Source organism: Schistocerca nitens, chromosome 5 (assembly GCF_023898315.1).
Source record: "Schistocerca nitens isolate TAMUIC-IGC-003100 chromosome 5, iqSchNite1.1, whole genome shotgun sequence".
Taxonomy (NCBI): Eukaryota; Metazoa; Arthropoda; class Insecta; order Orthoptera; family Acrididae; genus Schistocerca; species Schistocerca nitens.
The window spans coordinates 169,538,601-169,562,716 of NC_064618.1; the positions used below are offsets into that span (position 1 = coordinate 169,538,601).

The 24,116-nt window shown below is 43.9% G+C and overlaps 1 protein-coding gene across 6 annotated transcripts in view; it reads left to right on the forward strand.

Annotated features, from left to right (window-relative positions):
• LOC126259158 (hexokinase type 2) overlaps window positions 1–24,116 on the forward strand; it is a 431,236-nt gene that overhangs the window by 304,721 nt on the left and 102,399 nt on the right. The window contains exon 1 of one of the 6 annotated variants that reach the window (XM_049955705.1): window positions 10,915–10,987. The exons of 4 other annotated variants lie outside the window; for them this stretch is intronic. In XM_049955705.1, the coding sequence (XP_049811662.1) occupies window positions 10,952–10,987 (36 nt within the window). In that variant the 5' untranslated portion in view covers window positions 10,915–10,951. Of the gene's footprint in view, window positions 1–10,914; window positions 10,988–11,156; window positions 11,178–24,116 lie in introns of those variants that run through there. One more of the 6 variants, XM_049955710.1, reaches the window with a different exon arrangement.

Here is a 24,116-nt window from a genome sequence, read left to right on the forward strand (position 1 = left end):
TGCTATGCAGTACATTATTGTTGCTTCTCATATGTCCCCGTCAAGAGCGGCAGAGTAAGATCTGTTTGCATAGGAATCAGTAGTAAAATCGTGCTACCCGACCGCGATATTATTTGTCGGAAACAGGTGGTGACGTTACAGTAAAAAAAAAATATATATATATATATAGTGAATGATTTCAAGACAGCTGTGTCTATACTGTCAACTAATGCAGACTGTCGTCGTGAAATATCACGAGAGCACCTTGCCGACCTATGTGCCCTCTTTCCCAGGTCGACTACCAACGAATGGCCCATAAAAACACATCTTGTTCACTTGGAGACGTTGCGGAACTTCAGGAAGAGAGGAAACAAGGCATCAACGTGGATTACGCTCCGGACGTCGTTAACGCTTGCTCAGCTGCGTTTAGCGACACGATTAATAGTCTCGTAACCAAACGTTCGTACCTACAATTCCACTGTATCTCTACAGCTGAATAGACCGCTCACAAATCTAGCACTACGTATCTGATTACTTTCGATCCACCCCTAAAATGCGACCTGGTGGTGATACCAAGTCTCGAAAAATACTTGAGAATGGGTTCCCCAATCGTTCTACATGCCACCTATTTCACATCTGCACCATACTTCCCAGAATTATCCAAATAAATCCGTCACTCGTTTGCCCTTATTACATTTGTTTTTATACAGAGGGCGGTTTGACACTATCGCAAACTCACTATGGTTCTGTGGCGATTAGTGCAAGGAAAATATAATTTGACATTTTGACTTATTAGTGTATTGTCATTTAACCTGTCGCTAAGTTTTTCTCTCTTCTTGTTTCAGGTAAGCCACAATTACCAAGCTGACAACATGCTACGTTAACGCGCAGTGATATATAGCTACAAACTTGCGGTGACTCTGCCACCACTATTAACAGTATGCTGTTTTCGGTCTCCGAGAACACCACACATAGTAGAGGTAATGTATTTATACACATTCAGAGCGTTCGGCAGGGTCGCTGCAGCATCCGTGACCTGTCACATTAAAGTACGTCAACAATCGTCAGAAAAATGGAAACCAACTCGTCTGCCAGTGATAGCTTCATCGAAATCGGTAGAAATGCGTCACCACGAAAATGTTGGTGCGCAAGCTGCAATGCTTCTTGCACACAAAACGCCCTGTTACACTGCACGAGGGACGTATGGTCGTAAAAGATCTTCACAAAACAGGATTTGTGTTCAAAAATGTTCAAATGTTTGCGAAATCTTATGGGACTTAACTGCTAAGGTCATCAGTCCCTAAGCTTACACACTACGTAACCTAAATTATCCTAAGGAGACACACACACACACACACACACATATATATATATATATATATATATATATATGCCCGTGGGAGGACTCGAACTCCGCCGGGACCAGCCGCACAGTCCATGACCGCTCGGCTAATTCTGCGCGGCAGGATTTGTGTGTAGCTCACGTTTGTAAGTAGTACAGAAGTATGGAAGATAGTCCATTTTTCATGCAGTGCTGACTTATCCTGTCATGTGACAATGACGCCGAAGTTTCCTGTACTCATTTTTTTTTTTCTGCGAATTATTTTGTCACAAATCCGTGACACCAGGTCAAGGGACTTTCGTTAACATCTTCCCAATTGAAATTGTCTGCACATTATAGAAACCGGACTCATCACCGCTTCGTTCCACTCTTTCTTTTTGTCCACGGTGGAGTCTTGTTAAGGTTGCCTAAGCTATATATAACGCATTCCTTGATTATCCATAGAGGAAAACGTAGATAAGACAGTCGCCTTGGCACAACATTGTTGGCAAATGACATAGGAAAAAAAGTAATTGGAACGTGCTGTCAAGATACTGAAAAACAGCACATTCACGCATATGAAGAAGAGTGCACTGGACGTTCGAACTAATTAAGACTTTGAAAAAACAACTCGTGAGACAAGTCTATTTGTGGTCTGCTGATAATACTGAGAATTACACTCTAGTAATTTTTTTAAAGTTTAACGATTAAAATTGAGTTTTCCTGCCTGGCGAAAAACAACCTGATTGTGTTTTGTAAATACACTTCGTCTAACGTTTACCCTATGGGCAGATTTCGTCAATGAAGGGCTATGGAAAGTCTGCAGAATACCGACCTACGGCCTCAAAATATTTTCCAGGCATAAATTTCTCTAAATATTTGAACAGGTGCAAGTCAGAAGGTGATCAGAGTTGAGGCTACAGCAATTTAAACTTCATATTGTCCTCTTTTGCAATCAAGGCTTCGTATCGTGCAATTTTTAGTCTAGCGGACCAAACGATTTGCGTTATAATAAATCGCCAATTACGGTTTGGCCCGTCGTGAGAGACACCAAGAAAAATCCGTTTCGAGACCTTGGAAGCTCTGCCCATATCAAGTCCGTTGGTGAAATATTTTCCCCTTTTCTTGTGATGGATCATCGAACTCCATCCATTGCTTTGGTAGTTTGTCACGCCACAACTACTATAGCTAAACTGTGCATAAAGGCAGCCAGGTTAAAAGAGAAAAGCGTCTGAGTAATGCTGAGAGGCGATTTTTCCCCCATCGGGCGTTATTTACACCGATCATTGCAAAGATAATCACGGCCACTTTCCAGCTCAACCGCAGAGGCTCCAGACTTCCTATAAACCTACACCAACGTAGGATAATTTTTGACTGATGATATGTTTCCGGAATAGAAATCTTTCGTAGCGACGCCGTATCCAAGTAGCTCAAACACACCGAAACAAGACAGCTTTAAAATCCTTATAAATAAAATTATTCGACATATCAGTTTCGTTCTTAGATTACTGCACACGTCACCATAGCAAAAGTAAAATTTCTTTGATATGAACATAACTGTGCCGAGGAAAGATCTTGCTTTAAACGTATCTCTATGGTTCTTACACACGGTGCATCATAACTAACAGTTATAACTGACACAGATGAAAATGTAAGATGATAGAAGCGAAAACGTTGCTGTAAACATGGGTCCGCAAAGGCGACGTTTGAGAAATGTTTCGTTACGAACAGCCACTGATTTCAGTATAAAATGTTGTTAAAATTGTGAAAATGCATATTAAATATAAACTACTAGATTAAGCTCTCCAAATAGGGCTCGTATTTAGTGCTAGATGCATGGTGAAGACGCGTAGAACGTTTCCCTGCTGGCGTAAGACATCATCTGACACGCCAGTATGGTCAGAAATCGGTCGAACAGACCCTGAACCTTCGTCTCCGAGAACAGCCGGCCCCAGACCCCTGTTGTACTTTTTTTTTTTGGGGGGGGGGGGGGGGCTACCCCATAAGTGTACAGTATTCCCGCTGAATTGGCTGAAGAACTGGATCAGCAAATTGTATAGTCTTGCCCAGATTAACGAGATTGTTTGGGGATGTTTGAAAGAATTCGTATCTCGCTACAGAGATGAGTGCAATTGTGCCTCCGAAATGAGCGAACCACACTTGGTTGGTTCAAATGGCTCTGAGCACTATGGGACTTAACATTTGATGCCATCAGTCCCTTAGAACTTGGAACTACTTAAACCTAACTAACCTAAGGACAGCACACACAGCCATGCCCGAGGCAGGATTCGAACCTGCGACCGTAGCGGTCAAGCGGTTCTGGACTGAAGCGCCTAGAACCGCTCGGCCACCGCGGCCGGCGCTTTAACATTTTTCACTTAAAATTCGGAAGCATTACTTTCCAGCATGCTATCATACATTTATTCCAACTACGACAATATTTCATACTGCAGTCCGTAGCTGCTGAAAACCGTACGCACGCAAAGCTATCTATGTTTATTGAAACAGTTTTGCTAGAGCTTGCAACAGTCTGCAACATTATGATACACCGTACACACTAACAAGTCTTTGCTACAATCTCTAATTAGAAGGTAGCGTCAACCCTAGACGTGTGTGGTACTTATTTTCCTAGAACGTTGCTGATAGTGGATTGTTGACAAAGAACAGAGGAACTGAAGACTACCCGGATCACAAAAGTGCGGGGCGGCGATATCTGCGGATGTGACGCACACGCCGCGAGAAATGACGTCGCTTCCGGTTGCACGACGCAATCTTAAGTCTTCAGACGAAAGCTGTGTGTCGTCCGTGGTTTACCTTTTAGACGAAACGCTTTTCTGTGCTTCTGATAATCTGAAGGCATAGACCCACAAGGATTTCAACATGTGTGTAATGGTTTTGCTGACACCTGTTGTTTTTTAATAGGGCAGAGATGCCGCCAGCCTCAGTGAGGATTTCAGGCCATGTTGCTACGCTAAATGTGTTCGAGAACTTCGCCATATCTAATTTATTCATGATCGGATGCACTAGTGGTAACTTTCAGTGGAAACATAGAAGGTAAAAAACATTGCTGTATGTCCAGCTGACGGTTACATTGCCCATTTTCAGAGCAGTTGGAGGGAAAAGAATACAGCTACACGAAGATTTTAATCATGAACATGTGGACGACAATGTCACCTACCCAGTAGCGCGTATCACCCATTTTCGCTGTCGCAAGACGACGCGCCATATACTCCACGAGATGTGTAAAGTGCTAGGGAGTCAGTCGTCATCCATGATTCTACTGCAGACGACAAATAGCTCTGATGGTCGTAGCTGGGCCAAATGCGCGCAATCTCGATGTACTCTGTTTGGTTGTTATGTGTTGACGTAGGACTACACCCATAAGCGTACTCGTGTCCGTGGTGTGGTTCTCGGACAATGCAAACTGTCCAGGAAGGATGGATAGCTGTATAGTCCTGTTGAAGGTACAGATCCTGTGTCGGATGATGTACCAGGTGTACCGGTATGACATGAGCGTTAAGATACAAATGTGTCGATAGGGAACATTTGTTGTGAACGAGCCTTAATTTTTTTTGTTTGGTTGGTATGACGTCTGTCGAAGATATTTAGTTTACATCAAGTCATGGAACGAACATCATCATATGTTTTCATCGTGTTAACAATGTCGAATTTTGTACCAGAAACTGATTTGCGGAAAGCATTAATTTGTTGTTTTCATTTGAAAAAAGTGCTGCAGAGTCGCATCGAATGCTTGTCGAGGCATATGGTGATCATGCTCTATCAGAAGCAACATCCAAAAGATGGTTTCAACGGTTCAGAAATAATGATTTTGATGTAAGAAATGAAGATCGTGGAAGACCACCAAAAAAGTTCGATGACGCCGAATTGCAAGCAATATTAGCTGAAGATCATACTTTGAGTCAGAAGCAAATGGCACCAGTGCTAAATGCTGCACAACAAACAATTTCTGACCGTTTGAAAGCTATGGGAAAGATCCAAAAGTGTGGAAAATGGGTGTCACATGAATTGAATGAAAGACAGATGGAAAACCGAAAAATCATTTGTCAAATTTTGCTTCAAAGACCTGAAAGGAAATCAGTTTTGCATCAAATTGTTACTGGAGATGAAAAATGGATTTTATTGTAAGAGCCCTAAACGGGAAAAGCCATGGGTTAATCCGGGACAACCATCAACATCGACTGCAAAACCAGATCGATTCGGCAAGAAGACAATGCTCTGTGTTTGGTGGGATCAGAAAGGTGTGGTGTATCACGAGCTTCTAAAACCCAGTGAAACAGTGAATACTAATCGCTACAGACAACAGATGATCAATTTGAACTATGCATTGATCGAAAAAAGACCAGAATGGTCCAGAAGACATGGGAAACTAATTTTTTTACACGACAATGCACCTGCACACAAAGCAAAACTGGTTCAGGATACAATCAAAACACTTGGGTAGGAGCTGCTACCCCACCCGCCGTATTCACCAGACTTGGCTCCTTCCGACTACCACTTGTTTTCATCAATGAGACACGAATTGGCTGAGGAACACTTCGATTCCTACGAAGAAGTCGAAAAGTGGGTGTCTGCTTGGTTTGCTTCAAAACACGAACATTTCTATTGGCGTGGTGTCCACAAATTGCCAGAAAGTTGGTCAAATGTATAGAAAGCAATGGTCAGTACTTTCAATAAAATGTTTTTACTTTTCAATTCAAAATTAGTGTTTCATTTTCACAAAAAAACGCTCATTTCATACTGGTACACCTGGTAGACAACCAAATACGAATGCACACTTGTTTGGTGGTGGTGGAAGAGCAGGAATTATCGGACCCTCATTTATTCAGTCTTTTCTTTTTCTCGCGTCTTCTTGTAATTGGTTTGATGCGGCCTGCTATGTCACGAATTCCTCTCCTGGGCTAACGTCTTCATTTCAGAGTAGCACTTGCCGCCTACGCCTTCAGTATTGGTGTATGTATTACAATCTGTCGTCCTCTACAGTTTCTAAACCCCCCCCCCCGCCCACCTCCCCCGCGCAGTAACCTGTAGTACCATGGACGTTGCACCCTGATCCCTTAACACATGTCCTATCTTCCTGCCCCTTCTTATTAGTGTTTTCCATATGATCCTTTCTGCGCCGATTCTATGGAAAGCCGCCTCATTCCTTCCCTTATCAGTCCACAGAATTTTCAACGTTCTTCTGTGGCGCATCTCAGACTGTTCCATTCTCTTTTGTTACTGTTTTCTCTCGGTCCATGATTCACTACGCACTGCATAAATTGACACTGTTGGCAAGCGGAATGCATCGCCTCGTGTCATTTTCGACGTTCGGCCGTATACCAGTACTCATCGGTGCTTGCGACCGTTTTCCATGGTTCGAACGTAGAGTTTCTACGTCCCCCCCCCCCCCCCCCGTACTAATCTCCGTGCCCTGTGACTGTCGGTGAACGGCACTCGTCTGGTTTAGATTGCTTCTGAACCCCATAGCTAAGAGATGATCAGCGCCCCACATGTTGCTTCCCCCACGTTTCGCAAAATGACTAGTTTGGTAGGAGGAGCAGACAAGTTTGTACGTGGAGTTCCCGATAATCGCTGTTCCCGGGCACCGTCATAATGATGCTAACAAAAGTACCTTCACTCACACTCTAGAAGCTGACATCCTGCGTGTAGATGTTGCCCACCAGGTGCGTGTGGTGGAGGATAGTTCTGGTATGACTGTCATTTCCCTCTTTCCACCCGCGATTAGTCCTTGAAAACAACTGGAACATTCGTATCAGCTCCAATTTCTCTGATTTTTTTTTTCGTCGTGGATGTTTATCAAGATCCGTGTAGGAGGGAATAATACGTTGCAAGGCTCTTTGTGGGAATGTACGGAAACCCTTACGAGCGACAAAAGACGACTCTTTTTGTAGGGACTGCGCTGGAGTTGGTAACGTTCTCCCGAATGCTAAACTACCCCATGACCAAAGATACACCCTTAGTTGGACATTTCTCCCTATCACTCTCTCCTATTCATCGAACTTCGTAAGTGTTCCAGACTGGTGAGGAATAATCAAGAATCGATCTTACCAATATTTTGTGAGCGACTTGTTTTGTAGGTGAATTACATTTCCTCAAGACTCTTCCAATGAATCTCAACCTAACACCTATTTCTTACCTATAGTCTGCTTTATGTGGTCATTCTGCTTTAGGTTTTTCTAAAGTGTTTTAGGATTGCCATTCTTTCGAAGTAACTTAATGGAACAGTTACATACGTGTACGACATCTTACACTGCCAGCCCTTGCACCAGTGTTACTCCCTTCGCAGGTCGTCCTGCATTTCGTTACATTCATGTGGCGTTGCAACCTTCCTCTAACAAGTTTGGGAATGACTTGGCTGCATTGTAGCTTGTACGCCGCTGTTACAGTCAGTGACAATTGACATGGCTCCTGCCATGTCTATGCAGATAAACTCGCTGATGGTACCCGGTGTCAGCTTTTCCCCTGGAACGAGCATTCACGGTAGACGCTTCACACGGTAGCACTTTATCAGTGCCTGCGGTACCTCGAAGATAGGGTAACCTATGCAGCGATTTGGCCACGACCAAACCAGCGGCTGGCACGCTGCTTGTTATCTTAGTATGTCATAATGATGGCCAGTGCGACGGTTGACGACACCCTTGTTACGTGACACGTCTCATTTTTCCAGTATTCTACCAATGAGGCATAGTCTGCTAACGTTTCCTTATTGTACCGTATCAACGTTATTCCTCTTTAGATTCGGGACTGGAGCATAGGAAGTAAGACCCCTTCTAGCCTTTGTTCGTGAGTGGTATGTTGGTGGTGTTGGAATTTAAACAATTTTTCGCAGTGGGTAACAGGAATTGAGTTTTCTCGGCGTTTTCGTAACAGTTGCCCTCAGGCAGACGAATCTGTGAGAGTATTCCTGCTGCTCTGTTTTGTGTACATCCTGTTTCTTGCTCCAGCTGGCTACAGACGCCACACATTGTTGCAGGGTTGAACTCTAAGATTGTTCAAGGTCTCATCAAACTTCAGTTTCGCAGTATCCGGCCAATAAATGGAATTATTACCTTCAGGACATTAGTCTTTTTTTGTGGATAATATGTTGCATGCTACCGACTGTGAACGTTGCGTTTTCCCGTAATACATTTTATGCATATTATGACTTGAATCGAATCTGCAATTGAGGGTGCACCTATAAGTGCTGTCAAATCAGTAATGCTCAAGAATAAAAGGATTTTACAGCTGAAACGGTTTCTTTTCCTTTCAAAATGGAATTCTGCTTTCGTTTGAACAGCAGTGATTAATGTTGAATTGTACTAGTTTTCATTGCTCTCCTAAGCTTTTTTTCCGTACTTGCAAAAAAAGGGATTTGTGTATCAGCCTTGGTTAGATGCTTTCTTTTCCCCAAACTACGTATTTTCAACAATACATTGCCATCAGAAGTGTTTTTTCGCCCTGTACACTTAAATACATTTCCGTGCTTCCTTCAGTCGATTCCGACTTTCCGTGACCCCGCGAACTAAGGCACGCCAATATCCTCCCCCCTGCACTTTCTCCCGCAGACTTTCCAGGTTGGAATCTATTACCACTGCGATGTCATCGATCCATCTCATCCTATACCACCCTCTTCTCCGATCTTCCTCAGCGTTAACGTCTTCTCTAGCGGATCATGTTTGCTCACGATGTGCCTGAAGAATGTCAGTTTTTGCTTCAGTATCAGACTTTCCCAAGAATAATCTGGTTTTCTATACTGTAATACCGACGTATTTGTTCTCTCTGCGGTCCGTGGACCTATAATTGTCACACACACTATATTGATCCAGTATTGACAAACGAGAGCATTTAATGACTTCCAACAAACTTTACGCAAAACTTCACATCAATGAGTTTTTATTTTTACTTCTCAGTGCTAAGTCTATTCGCAATAACTGTTAGAATATAAATATACCTACGAATGTACTGGAAAATTTAGTATTTAATCACTTAGAGTATGGCTTACACAATTATATAACAGTAGATTCAATTAAGTTGATACAAAACAAGATAAAATGATACGGATCAGTACAGTACAAGTGTGTGTGTGTGTGTGTGTGTGTGTTTTTGTGTGTGTGTGTGTGTGTGTGTGTTTTTGTGTGTGTGTGTGTGTGTGTTTTTTGTGTGTGTGTTTTTTGTGTGTGTGTGTGTGTGTGTGTGTTTTTGTGTGTGTGTGTGTGTGTGTGTGTTTTTGTGTGTGTGTGTGTGTGTGTGTGTTTTTGTGTGTGTGTGTGTGTGTGTGTGTTTTTGTGTGTGTGTGTGTGTGTGTGTGTGTGTGTGTGTGTGTGTGTGTGTGTGTGTGTGTGTGTTTTTGTGTGTGTGTGTGTGTGTGTGTGTGTTTTTGTGTGTGTGTGTGTGTGTGTGTTTTTGTGTGTGTGTGTTTTTGTGTGTGTGTGTGTGTGTGTGTTTTTGTGTGTGTGTGTGTGTGTGTGTTTTTGTGTGTGTGTGTGTGTGTGTGTGTTTTTGTGTGTGTGTGTGTTTTTGTGTGTGTTTGTGTGTGTGTGTGTGATACATCGTCAGAACAGGCCTTGTGAAGCCCCAGCGGTACCGACCGGCCGCCGTGCTATCCTCAGTCGTCACCATATTCGGGTACAGAGGGGCATGTGGTCAGCGCACAGCTCTCCCGGCCGCTGTAAGTTCTCGTGATCATCGGTGTCGCTACTTCTCATTCACGTAGTTCTTCAATTGGCCTACAAACGGCTTACCAGACTCCCCAGCGAGTTAACTGGTACAGATATTGTCTTTCTAGATACCAATGAATTCCCCCCCCCCCCTCCCCCCACTTGTGTAGCGTTGCTTTGGTCACGGCGTGGTCTGTTTTGATACGGTAGAGAGTGATCCATGTTTTTCTTGGTTGGTAGGCTCCCAGGGGTTTGGATGGTGGATCTGTTTCACCTAACTACTTACGACCACGGGAGGATGTTTACTGATATTTTTTTCGTTCCTCTCTTAGATTATAGATTCCCGGAGCGCGTTGACCATGGTTGACGCGGATTGGTTTTCTAGATTTTAGTCGGTTGCGTGGTAAGTTGTTTCACAATTTGGTAACTCTGAAATCCAGAGTGTTTCATCCATTCATATGCTACTGTTCGTCGGCGTTGGAGGTTTGGAATGGCAATATACTTGCAAAATTGTATCGCTGTATGACGCCTGGCTCAGGAGATACGTCATTAACATTCAGTTGCGTGAGAATCAAGCTTCTCTTAGAAACGTAGTTCGATTATTTAAAGAATCGTGGCATGGTAAAGGAGAGGAGGAGGGGGGGGGGGGGCGATTACTGGTCGCTGAAACAAGATTAGCGATAAGAAACAATGTGTCTACGTCGAGGCGAACCAAAAAACCCCTATTGTTGCTCGTATTGATTTCCAGCAATTCCATCTCGCCGACTCCCATGATCTTGACAGCATGTGTGCAGTATCTTGTTATCAATGGACAGGTCGGATGCCCTTCCCGTGTCACTTTCGCGACCGGGCGCGCTCGTATTTTGTCGGCGGCAGGCGGCGTGTCTGCGTATCGACGCTGACGTCACGGCCGGTCTCCATGGCGACCGCCTCTCGCGGGCCGGCACAGAGGGTGGAGTGGAGGTGACGTAGTGTCGCTGGGACGGCCACCGCGATGAGGCACACGCTGGACTTGCAGGAGCCTCTGTCGGTGAGTTAAGTCTGAAGCCAGAACCAGGCGTCACGTGAGCGCTTCGAAAGGAGAGCCGTTCTTCTCTCACCTGTCCGAGCTGTACAGTAAAAGAGCGGCCGCCGATCTAAAGGGCAACTTGCGTACCGCGAAACGACGCCGCCTTTATCTGTTCGCCCTATTGATTTCACAGCCGGGCGGATCGATGGGAGTAAGTAGGCCCACAGACACGTGGCGACCAGCGAAACAGCTGGCGTTGCTGTTTAGACCAGTGCAGTTTGTAGCTTGCTTGCTGGCGGTGCCTCGGCTAGTGATAACAACAAAAAGTTCGCGTTAGACTAGTTCACAACGTACAACGTTTTGTTGACGGCACGCTAGGCGTCTGTTAGGAACAGCAGCATAACTTTCTGTAGTTAATACCAAGAACACGCGCTACTCACTAAGTACTGCTGTAAACGACACTATGTGCTACTTGCTTGCAGCAAACTGAGTGAAGCCCTATGTAATCTCCCCCCCCCCCCTCCTCACACACCCATGGGACATGCAGTCACTGTGTCAAATGCTTCTATCTTGTGTGCGAAGTTTCCTTCCATTAAAGGGAGCACGGTGCACTATAGTATAAGAATACTGTATGTTCTTTCACACGCACAAAAATGTAGCTTTCAGATCTGTATCTGATTCTGTGCTGAAAATTTAAACCACGGTTGGGTACTGAGTACTCTCCATTTCTTGCCATCGTATTGTCACCTTCGGATGAATACCTTGGTAATGAATAAAATGTCCAAATTTCTACTCCGTGGTTGATTGTATTTTTCTGGCTCTTACTTTCACTTACGGCAATACTTAGGTGTGTAAATGTAAATAGTATTTGGACCAATATTGTCGTTGGCATGGACGTCACATCTGGTCGTAATAGTAACTGTAAATATTGTAATCGGTGCACAAGGAGAAGCATGAATTCCTAGTAGACAGTCATACATCTCCTTCGCAGGCTTAGAATTGGACATAAGTCATATGCATAGTTCAATGCTTTCCATACCGATGACAGCACTGTCACGAATTTCAGCACGCGAAAGAACACTTAGATTGAAGTAGAGATGAACAAAATTAACTGTAAGATGTAGTTGCAGCATGCATGTAATGCCTAAGTTGGATGACTATTCCAAATATATTTAACTAAATAAAATCAATTAGAATTGTCATGTCTGGTGTGTTTGGTTTTGAAAATCACGTAATATAATTTCTAGTAACATCAGTAACAGACATTGGAAGTCTGTAACGTTCCATGGTGGTAAATAGTACATTGAAATGTCAGTGAGAAGCTAAAGCAGAATTCATGAAATGAAATCAATTCTGACATTAGTCGCTGTTGGGCACTGAAATGAAAATAGTGGTAATAAGTGAATTTGTGCCGGGCCGGGACTCGAACCCAATTTCCCGCTTTACGCGAGGGATGCGTTAACTGCTTCGGCTATCCGAGCACGGTGTCCGTCCGACCCAAATTCCCAACTCGGCGCGCAGTACTTGCGTAGCGCCTCCTGCCCACCATACTCAAGCTGCAGATTTACAACGAGTGGACACTTTGTGCTAGGTCAGAACTTGAAAATGTTTTTCCGGATTTTTTTAAAAGCTGCCTTACCATTAAGCTATCGGAGCAGAGAAAGAGGATATTTCATCTACTTGTTGCTTCCTGAGTACTACAGACATGCAAAACCTCGATCACAAGGGGGCTTGTGTGTAAGGTGGTTTAAGGCAGTGTCGTTGGTTGCTATTAACTGCCCGGAAGCTGCCGTCTCTTTCCGTCGGCACACTGACCTCTCCTGTTTCTCAATGACACTTCGTTAGCTGTTACCAAGCCAAATCATAACAAAGTAAAACCTATGTGCAGTACAACTGTTTCTGCCGTTTGTACATTTGTACCTGTGGGCGTGTTCAACTTCTAATGTATTATCCCGTGCAGTCTGTACTAGATTCGTCGATAGGCTGTCCTATTTGGACTTGATGTTTAAATGGGTCGACGTACCGTCCACGGTCACGAATGCGTGACACATTGTTTCATTTTATGCTAGGCATTCTGTTCCAGAACTATTTGTACACATCACGGTACTCTGTGAAGTCGAGGGTATATGATATGGCGGAATTATTTTTCCCCCATTTCAGCTACGGTCGCTCCTGTCTATCGTTAATCTCTCTAGGTAAGCTTCAAAGACCAATAAACAACACTTAAGAATGAGCTGTGCGAGAGTTTCATAGAACATCAGTGTGTGAATTAAACTGCTGCAGAGTTCTTCAAATGGCTCTGAGCACTATGGGACTTAACTGCTGAGGTCATCAGTCCCCTAGAACTTAGAACTAGTTAAACCTAACTAACCTAAGGACATCACACACATCCATGCCCGAGGCAGTATTCGAACCTGCGACTGTAGCGGTCGCGCTAAGAGTTCTTACTGTAAACATGTCTGCCATATCCTTTCCGTACGAGTTGATATAATAAAAAGTACTAGTTTTATCCTCCGTGAAATCGTTCTTACGTTTTGCCGTCTTGCAAAACTAATTTATATGTAACACTTTGATAGTGTATGAAGGCTAACAAATGTTGTATGAAGGAATACAAACTGTTTATATTATAATTAATATCCTAGTTACAGCAGGTGTTCTACTTTCAAAACATCACAAGAGGGGAAGAAATAATAGAACAGTAACAACAGAAAGGCCAGGAGACAGTCTCTAATCGCTGTCAGGAGATACTCTTGGATACAAAACAGTTGTGACTGAATCCAGTAATTTATTACGGGTCTTGTACTCAGACGATTTCGTGTGTTTTCGTCTATTTACTAGCATTACATTAGATTTTTAATTTTGTGTCAGCTGCCAGTCTTTACATTAGCTGCAAGTGGAAAAGCATTTCGTAACTACTTCATAACGACACTACTTCTCTATGCAATACTGCATCGTCTGCGAAGAGCTTCAGATAGCTACTAGTATGACATGGCAGGTCGTAGGCATATAATTTTAGCTATCACCAGGGGAAAACTGTTATATACGTAATTTTCTGTTTTCACAGGTGAATATGATACACAGTGAAATCGCTCTATCGCTAGAATAGTCAAACTCAAAATGGCTCAGCCCGTTGATAAAACGGGGCATCAAGCAATAAATAGTTTCCTGCGTTTGAAGGGAACACCGCTGCAACAATCTATGCTGAGTTAGTGGAAGTGTACGGCAACAAAGCACAATCCTAAGATACAGGCACAGTCGTTTCCAGTGTGGTGAAACAGTTCTGAATGACGAATGACGAAAGACGAAGTGGCATGCCATCTGTCTGCGAAGAAAAATGAATAGCATGAGAAAAAAAATTAAACGAAGCCAAAATGAGCGTAAGGAGGGCTGTTCATGTCTGAAGTGTTCAGTGAATACCAAATGGAAACTATCTTCCAAGTTGATGGAAAAGCCTAACAAATTTTGGTCTTATATTAAATCGGTGAACTGATCGAAGCCATCAGTCTGCTCAGATACGCCTTAACCGTAATGGCACTGAAACAGTGACCCAGAGAAGTCCAAAATACCAAACGCCTTTTTTCCCCAAAGGAAGATAACACTTCACCTGCTCCTTTAAGTCGTCTCACGGACGACAAAATTACAGATGCCGAAATAAGTGACGAAGGTATACATCATCAATTGGAACCACTCTGTAGAGTAAAGGCCACAGGATCTGACAAGATACCAACTAGGTTCTACACGAAGTATACGAAAGAACGTACCTGTCTTCTAGCAGCAGTGTACCATAGGTGCCTGGAGGAGCGAAGTGTTCCTGATTATTGGAAAAGCCAGATCATTTCCGTTTTCAAGAATTCTGGAACACATTTTATGCTCGCCTATCAAGACAATTCTGGACACCGAAAATCTTCTCCGTAGGAACCAACTTGGTTTCCGAAAACAATCATGTGAAACCCAGCACGCTCTGTTCGTCCACGAGATTCAGAAATGAGTAGATACCGGCGCCCAGACAGATGGCGTCTACCTTGACTTTCGAAATGTTTTCGATACAGTTCCGCATTGCCGCCTAGAGAACAATACACGAGGGTGCAGAATATCAGACCACCTGTGCCACTGAATCGAAGAGTTACTAGCAAGTAGAACACAGTTTGTCATTTTGAACGGAGAGAAGTCTTAAGACGTAAAAGTAACTTCGGGCGTGCCCCCGGGGAATGTTAAAAGGCTGTTACTTTTAACAGTATGTATAAATGACGGTTTTCGCAGACGATGCTGTTGATACGAAGAAGTAGCACCTCTATAAAATTGTAGCGAATTGCAGGAAGACGTGCAGAGCATACACACTTGCTGCAGGGAGTGGCAATTGACCGTCAAGGTAAACAAATTTGACGTAATGCGGATACATAAGAGAGAAGACCGTATATTGCCTGATTACACAATTGAAGAGAAATTAATGGAAGCAGTTACTTCCATGCGTACAGAGCGATTATAAGTGGAATGACCACATTAAATTAATTGGGGATAAGGCAGATACCTGGTTACGATTCAGATTCAGAAGAATTTTCAAGAAATGTAGTCCATCAACAAAGGAAGTAGCTTGCAAAACAAGCAACACTTACATACTGCTAGTCAGTATTGGATATGTACCAGATAGGACTGACAAAGGAAAGAGAAAAGATCCAAGAAGAGGAGAACGTTTCGTCACAGGTTCATTTAGAAAGCTCGAAAGCGCCACGGAGATGATCAGCTACCTCTAGCGGCAGGCGCTATAGGAGAAGCGTTCTGCATCAAGTTAAGGTCCACCGTTAGACTTCCAAGAGCGTACGTTCCTAGAAGTGTCAACAACTATATTTCTTCCTCCTACGTACGTCTCGTGAAAGGCCCATGAATATTAAATCAGAACGCCCACACTGAGACTTAACAGGAATCACTGTCCTCTCTGTCCATTCGCGACTGGAACAGAAAAAGGCGGGAGTGACACTGATACACAAAATATCCTCCTCCACACACTGAATGGTGGCTTTCGGAGTGTGGCTGTGGAATTGGGGCCCTTGGTGCTCGAAGACCAGTGTATGGCAAACGAGGTAATAATGAAAAAAGGTGAAAAGCAGTTACGGATCAGTTATCAGCATCTTGTTCACCATTTTGAAACTGAGAAAGGTCACCGTACCTTTGGTTCCGCGACTGCTCACACCCTTTCAAAAATCCCGCCCAAACGGGGCAACTGTGGAAATGTGTCGGCTTAATCCAGGTCACGTTTTTAGTCGCCTAGGTACGATGGAACCAACGGCCATGCCACAGCAGTAACACCGGTTCCCGTCTGATCACCGAAATGTGCTGTCTGGATCGGCTAGCACTTGGATGTGTCACCATCCGGGTATGCCCAGGGCTTTTGGAAAACAGGGAGTACACAGCCCTTGTGAGGTCAGTTGAGGAGCTACACGAGTGAGAAACAGCGGCGCCGGTCACGAAAACTGATAACGGCCGGGAGCGCGGTAGGCTGACCATGCTGACCACATGCCCCTCCGTTTCCGCATCCGGTGACGCCTACGGTCCTGAGGATGACACGGCGGTCGGTCGGTACCGTTGGCCCTTCCGACACCTGTTCGGATGGAGAGCCACAGCGGAAGAGAGCTGCGTCTATCATGTACTCGTGATAAAGTAGCAAAGCAATCGGTGGAAACGCTACGGAAAATGGCGAAGACAAAATTGTCGTTAGTTCACCTCAGTAGCTCAGTGGTTAGCGCGTCTTGGGGAGAATGGGAACGGAGTGCACTCGACCTCGTGATGCCCGTTGAGGAGTTACTTCGGTGAAAAGCAGCATCTCCAACGTCAAGAAAGCCCACAACGACCGGGAAGGATGGCCTGCTGATCCCATGCCTGCCTCCCCCCCCCCCCCCCCCCTCATACCGCATCCAGTGACGCTCATTGGTAGAGGATGAGACGGCGGTCGGTCGGCAGCGATTGTCGCATTAAGGCAAGAACACGGAGCTGACTGAGAGTTTTTTGGACTGCCGTGTTGTAGTCCTAACAGATTATGCTGGTAAGAGGGCAAACTGTAACAGGAGCATAACAGGGAACTCTCGAGCTTACGGGAGATTTCAGAGAGAATGTTTGTACTATCGACACGGCACCCTGTGACTTCTTACACCTTACATGGACGAAGAAACTACTACGTGGCAGCAATTTCCAGAATACCAACGACCTAACTTCTGAGGTGGAGCGTTCCTGAAGGGCCGAAATGCAGACTTCCACAACCAAGGTTCAAAATGGTTCAAATGGCTCTGAGCACTATGGAACTTAACTTCTGAGGTCATCAGTCCCCTAGAACTTAGAACTACTTAAACCTAACTAACCTAAGGACATTACACACATTCATGTCCGAGGCAGGATTCGAACCTGCGACCGTAGCTGTCGCGCGGTTCCTGACTGTAGCGCCTAGAATCGCTCGGCCACTCCGGCCGGCCACAACCGAGGGCTCCGTGAAGTCACCCATTGTTGATGGAAAACGTGTCGAAGCATGTATACGTAGAAAAGGACTAATGCAATCGCAAACTTTCAAGATCACTATTTGTTTATTTTGTGGTGGTAAACTACTACTACTATCCATAGTATGTGTGTAAAAAAAGAAATATTTAAAAAAGCACTTTAACAGTCTTTATTACATACCTGTGAAGTACGCTGGTTTATGCTTCCGCATCTAACAGTATCTTCTAAAAAAAAGGGAAATAATCGAGAAGGTAACCAGAAAGTGTTCAGTGAGTCTCGTACATTTAACGAAGTTAGTCAGAAATGCTACTGGAGATAATACCCTATTATCTTTCTTCCGGCAGGGACATCCAGCGTAAAGTGAAATGTGAATGAGGAGTGTTACTTTTGAACGAAAACGTCCATGACTACCCTCGTAATGTCAACGTTTTGGCAGTGCTGTAGGAGAAACGGAATTGTTTTGGTAAACAGGTGACGTAGGGGCCAGTCGATATCAGGCTTAAGGGAGAAAGTTGGTGTTTGGCGGAGCGGCCGGCCTGGGATCAATAGGGGCCTAGCCGACGCGACTTACGTAACGCGCATGCCGCTTTCTGGCCGTCATGTTCCCACATGATCTTCTGTTCCCGTCGCTGCACAATGGTTCGTCCAAGTCAATGTAGGTAGTAAGGCGGACTGCGTGCAGCAGACCGCGCTAACGGCGGTAGTTTGCGCGCGACAGTTACTGTGTTACGGGGAGGTATCTCGTGGGACATTTACCCGTATCAGCTTATTCAGATAAATTCATCAGCTGAAATAGCATTGAAACTATGGACACACACCCTTCGTTTGTAAACTTCCGTGTCTTTAGTCGAAAACCGATAGAGCCAGCGCTCACCTTGGGTGTGACCTTCGTCGACCTCTGTGCAGTAATCGCTTCCGTCAGATATTTGTTCCTCTTGAGAGATTCCGGTGACGCTAGAGGCACATCCGGGAAGGAGGGCATTGCTTTTCCTTTGCAGACCTGCTTATCTTGGTAACCTTCATGTTCAGTGATTTTTCATAGTCGATACAGCGTGCTTGTCGATGCATGTTTACGTGGAAAATGAGCGTGCAAGGCCATAGAAGGTACTGAGACGAAATGAATGTTACGGTCTTTGAAAAGAAATGCAAATCAGTTGGAAACCAGTGTAATAACAAAGGAGGAAGGTTTTTGGCGCAGGGGAAAAATTATATTTTAAACGATGACGAGCCGGCCGAAGTGGCCGTGCGGTTAAAGGCGCTGCAGTCTGGAACCGCAAGACCGCTACAGTCGCAGGTTCGAATCCTGCCTCGGGCATGGATGTTTGTGATGTCCTTAGGTTAGTTAGGTTTAACTAGTTCTAAGTTCTAGGGGACTAATGACCTCAGCAGTTGAGTCCCATAGTGCTCAGAACCATTTGAACCATTTTTAAACGATGACGAGAATACATTCTTTGAAAGGTAAAATACACATTTTGAAAAAGTCTGCGGTTTAGGTGAAATCAACAGAAAAACTTGAGTGCGTTGGAGAGATTTTTGTGAAAGTTGGCTACAATAGGGATCTACGATAGGTGGCCTCTAAATGCTGGCGAATGTAAACCAGTGTGCATCGGGATGTATAATTATTGACTATAAAATACATTACGTAAATATCTGGCGGTAAAGCGTGCATGTCGATCCGGAACAGAAATGAAACATAGATACATTCGCGTATTAAACATACAGGGTGGTTAGAAACAGTCTGAAAAGCTTTCAGGGATGTTTTAGGGTAAGTTGTGCTGAGAATAATTATTAAGAAAGAATTAGTACCAAAGTTAGCCAATCAGGCCGTTGAGCACGCAATTTCAAGAAAACCGCCAGAGATGGTGTCGTCGGACGTAGTCTTCGCTCGGTTTCGGAAAAACCGAAAAAGAGAGACACGAAGATTGGACGTGGGACGGTAGTAAGAAGTGAACCCCAGCTAAAGGCTGAGCTGTATCGTGCGCTATCATCTACGACAGGGTTTCCCAAACGGTGTTCTACGGAACACTGGTTTTCCGCGGGAAGTGAATAACTGCTCCGCAAAAAATATTAACATGGCATTTTCCAATATTTTGACGAAAATTATATTTCAAAAATTTTATAATTTTTGTGTTATTAGTTTCCATTTAAAATTGAAATAATCACTGAGTAGATGGTGTTCCATCTGAGGACCAGGACTTTCGAAGTGCTTAGACAGAGGAAAAGCTTGGGAACCTTTCATCTACGCTTTGGGAACATCTAACAGTGGTAGTACATGGCGGGTCGTTTGAATTTGTGGGCGCAACGGCCTGACTTGCTAACATCAATGCTAATAATTCGGGGATACGGCGCAAGGTAACGAATTTTAACAATTATTTCTCAGTTTAACGTACTCTGCAACATCCTTAAAAGTTTCAGACTTTCCTGACCACCGCGTATCGTGATCTCACTGTATTTACGACATTCCAGAAAATATTTTGTATATATTGTCTGGCCCTAATCGTCGAGTGGAGAAGGAATTTAAGTAAAAAAAATCACTTTCTTACGTATATGCAGTGTTTGAAAAAAGTGACATAATTTTCCGGTGAAAACACTGAGCAAAAATGCCGGAAATAGTTTGGGAGTACTCCGTTTTGTCGTTCAGTGGCGATGGGTACTAATTCATTGACTTAATTCCTGTTACAGTGATACTTAAGGTATTACACTTTGTTTATTAATTTTGCCATCGCTTTACGTAAACAGTTCGTCCAGTTTTGGAACATCCGGTAAATCTTAAGTCATCATGAAGTTCCTCCCTAAAATAGACTTCAACCGAAAACGTTTTCACATATGTGTAGAACGTTCTCTTTCAAAATGAGGATTGAACTTTGAAATTATACCATAGCGGGAAACAAAGGTAGGTTCAGGCAGACAGAGTAGTTGTTTGGAGATGAACAGGCTTGAGGATAGAGCAGCATGGGAGTTGTATCAAACCAGTCTTGGGATTGGAGACCAACCTAACAGTAGTTTCCCAGCAGTGCGAGGTATTAGTCCTCCAATAACAGTGTGTCATTATTTACCCATTATAATGGTCTTTGATTTTCGTGGATGTGGATTATATTATTTTAATAAATACAGCATCCATCGACTTCTGTATTTTTATGTAAGCGAATAGGCTTTTTGGGCTTTAATCCGTCTTCAGTTAGCTTAATACAGGTGTCTCTTCAGTCAGTACCTCAAATTGGATGCTGCAACTGCCCTGTGCAAAATAACAATTATGTTTATTTATTACGCTTCCCGAGTAGTATATTTACGATGTATTGCTGTGTAGGTGTACTTACTTTCTACTGTGCTTGTTGTTCCGATTCTCAATCTTGTGGATGTGGCACAAACTTGTTTACTTGTATTTTGCAGAAAGACAGCAAAGTATCCGTTACGTTGCCGACTGACACCTTTGTTTACAACTGAAAACATCTGTAATCGGAGATTAAATTTTGCATGCAGGTTCTGATGTGGTCACAGCTCACAACTTAAAAATACCCCACCTGGCCCATTCAGGAATAAATAATGAACTTACTTATGAGATCGAAATTTATTCTCTCAAATGTGCAACCCCAAACGACGTTCTAAACGACCAAACATAACTACGAAACAAAATTTTCTTCAGGAATTTCCATAACTTAGTCATACACTTAATCGTTAGGCGCAGCCGTGAAAAAAACCTAATCCCTTGTGAGCCCGTCCATTGCGTAGTTCTACATAATGTAAATCTGTTCTGTCTTTATTAAGAGAGAGAGAGAGAGAGAGAGAGAGAGAGAGAGAAGGAAAAAGTAATAATTTTTCTATATAAAATCTACTGTATTTTGATTTTTATAATATTCCACATAACCTAAACAGTCACTAATGCACTTAGAGACTCAGCACCTTCGTGTTAAGCAATTTGTTCTTTTCAGTCGTGCAGAACTTCTGAGCAAAATGTTATCTTTGACCACAGATGTATTTTCGAACGTAAACAAAGATGTCACTCGGCAACATAGCGCGCGCGCGCACACACGCGCACACTCTTTTTTTACTTCTGTTTTGCGGAAAACAGACGAGTATCCGAGCTCGCGAGCGCGCGAACATCCATAATGGCGAGAATCGGAATAACAAGCATAGTAGAAAGTGCATTTGAACAGCAATACATCGTAAATATATAACTCGGGAAGTGTAGTAGCTAAGTAAATGATTTTGGGCAGGCCAGCTGCGGCGTCGAATTTGGCGTCGATGATGTAACTATGCAGTGACTGAAGGCTAAAATACGTATTACGCTAATGGAAGATGGGTGAAAGCCGAAAACGTACATTAGTTTAAATAAAAATGTGACAAAATGGCTAGTTGCCGTATTTATTCAAAAAAAAATAAAAGTTTGAGTAAATCTGCAGAGCAGTACGTGAGGTAATTTGTCACGCGCAACGCCACGGAAACTCCGGTCGAAAGAAGCGTTTCAGTGTTAGTTATCAGCAAGGAAGGGGTGACAATATGGCGAGCCATGCGCCGGCATCCAGCTGCGTGTGTGGAGAGTGAAACTCCAGTGTCCTTGGTGCGGCGCTCGCTGGTAGCCGGGCTGCACCGCCGGGGAACTTGTCTCACCGTTATAGCCACGTGCAGAGCGGCCACCAGACACCGACCGCCTGCACAGGCTTCCCTCCTCTGCTAAACGGCAGATCGGCCGACCACGGCACTCCTTCTCTACCGTCTTTAAATGACACTCTTTGCATTACAATACTATGTAGTGTCTCCAGTAAATCAAACTTCAAGGAAATTATTCCACCCAAGGTCTAATTAGATACCCATGGGTAAGTAAATGCGCGAATATATAATTTTGCATTTAGGTGGTTTCGTAACGCAGTCTACACCAGCGTGCAAAAGACGAACGCTGTAGCGCCTCCTCTGTTCTCATGTCCTGAATGCCCTTCACTCTCTAAACAGCGTGCAGCCAGCAGGTAAAGTAGTCGAGAGTATTGAGGACGCTCTCATCCACCTACAAAGGCTCGGGAAGGCGGTATTTTCGTGCTGTGTATAAGGGCAAATGGGTAGCTGTGTGTAAGGGCAAATGGGTATTACGCTGAATGAGAGGGCGGATATAGCAGCCAAGGAGGCATGTCGTGATCCTCAGATACTTCAGTGTATCCCCTGCATACGCTCGCCTCGCTGTTTAGGTACAGTCTCGTGCGTCGACGGGAAGAAGAGTGGCTGAAAGCGACAGACAACAAACTGCGACTAGCAAAGTCCACAACGCGACCTCCATCCGCACAGGCGGAGGCGGGTTGAGGTATAAGTCTTACTGGTCGTGCAGCCCCCAGCCCTATGATTCAAGGCTTCTTGCTCTGGCGAGGGGACAGCCCCCCACCCCCACCCCACCCAATGTACTTACAGATCACATTGCGCCACATTTTACTAGAATATGTTTTATTTTAGGACCAAAGGGCGGCTGCTCATTTGCCCTCATTTCCATTCACAATAAAACGAATGTGGTACGACTTTTAAAGTTTTTTAAACTGTCAGATGAGTTCCCTACAATTTTAGGGCGACGTTTATGATGTTTCAGGATGACTAGCTCATCTCTCTCTTTTTTTTTTTTTAATTGGTCAGTTAGCCACATATTCTGGCAAATCTGTTTTAAACTTCATGGCAGATTAAAACTGTGTACCGCACCGAGACTCGAACTCGGGACATTTGCCTTTCGCGGGCAAGTGCTCTACCAACTGAGCTACCCAGGCACGACTCACGCCCCGTCCTCACAGCTTTAACTCCGCCAGTACCTCGTCTCCTACCTTCCAAACTTCACAGAAGCTCTCCTGCGAACGTTGCAGAACTAGCACTCCTGGAAGAAAGGATATTGCGGAGACATGGCTTAGCCACAGCCTGAGGGGTCCCGAGTTCGAGTCTCGTCCGGCACACAGTTTTAATCTGCCAGGGAGTTTCATATCTGCGCACACTCCGCTGTAGAGTGAAAATTTCATTCTAGAAACGTGGTTTAGTTTCTCTTGTCATTCTTCGATTTACATAAGTTTTAGAATACGTGGATAATTTTAATGCTGTCTTCCATAATGTGAGCTAGTGTGATTGTGCAGATCGTGGATGATATTTGGGGAGAGTAAGGTTTTATCTCGGGTTGGTACGCGCGCACAGTGTATCTCACTAAATCAACGTTAATTGTGGAGCACAGCAAAGTATGTCTTGCGTATGAGACAGCTAGCAAGGGAATGGGAAGAAACCCTAGTAACAGATTCAGTGGAATGTACGCTCAGTCATGTGTTTCAGATTGGATTTGCGATAACATTATTGGACGCGTCATGAATATCAAAGGAAATCACCACAAACCAAAGTACGATGGGGAAAAATACCAAAAAGGATCTCAGGAAAAGTCGTTGTTGACACTAGGACCACAGATCTTTGTTGACAGGATAAGGACATTTGGGAATTCAAGAACAGGAAGAAGACCAGAGTTTACTGTTCTGTTCTTTAAAGGATCAATAAAATTTTAAAAAGGATGAAAATTAATTTTCTCAATATTGTTGTCCTCATATATGAGAGAGAAAGTATGTAAAAATAGACAAGACGAAATAGTTAATATTAACCACATACAAAACAGTAAAAGTTTCTCAAGGAAGAGCTGAACTTGGAAATCGCACCTGACAGGGCACAG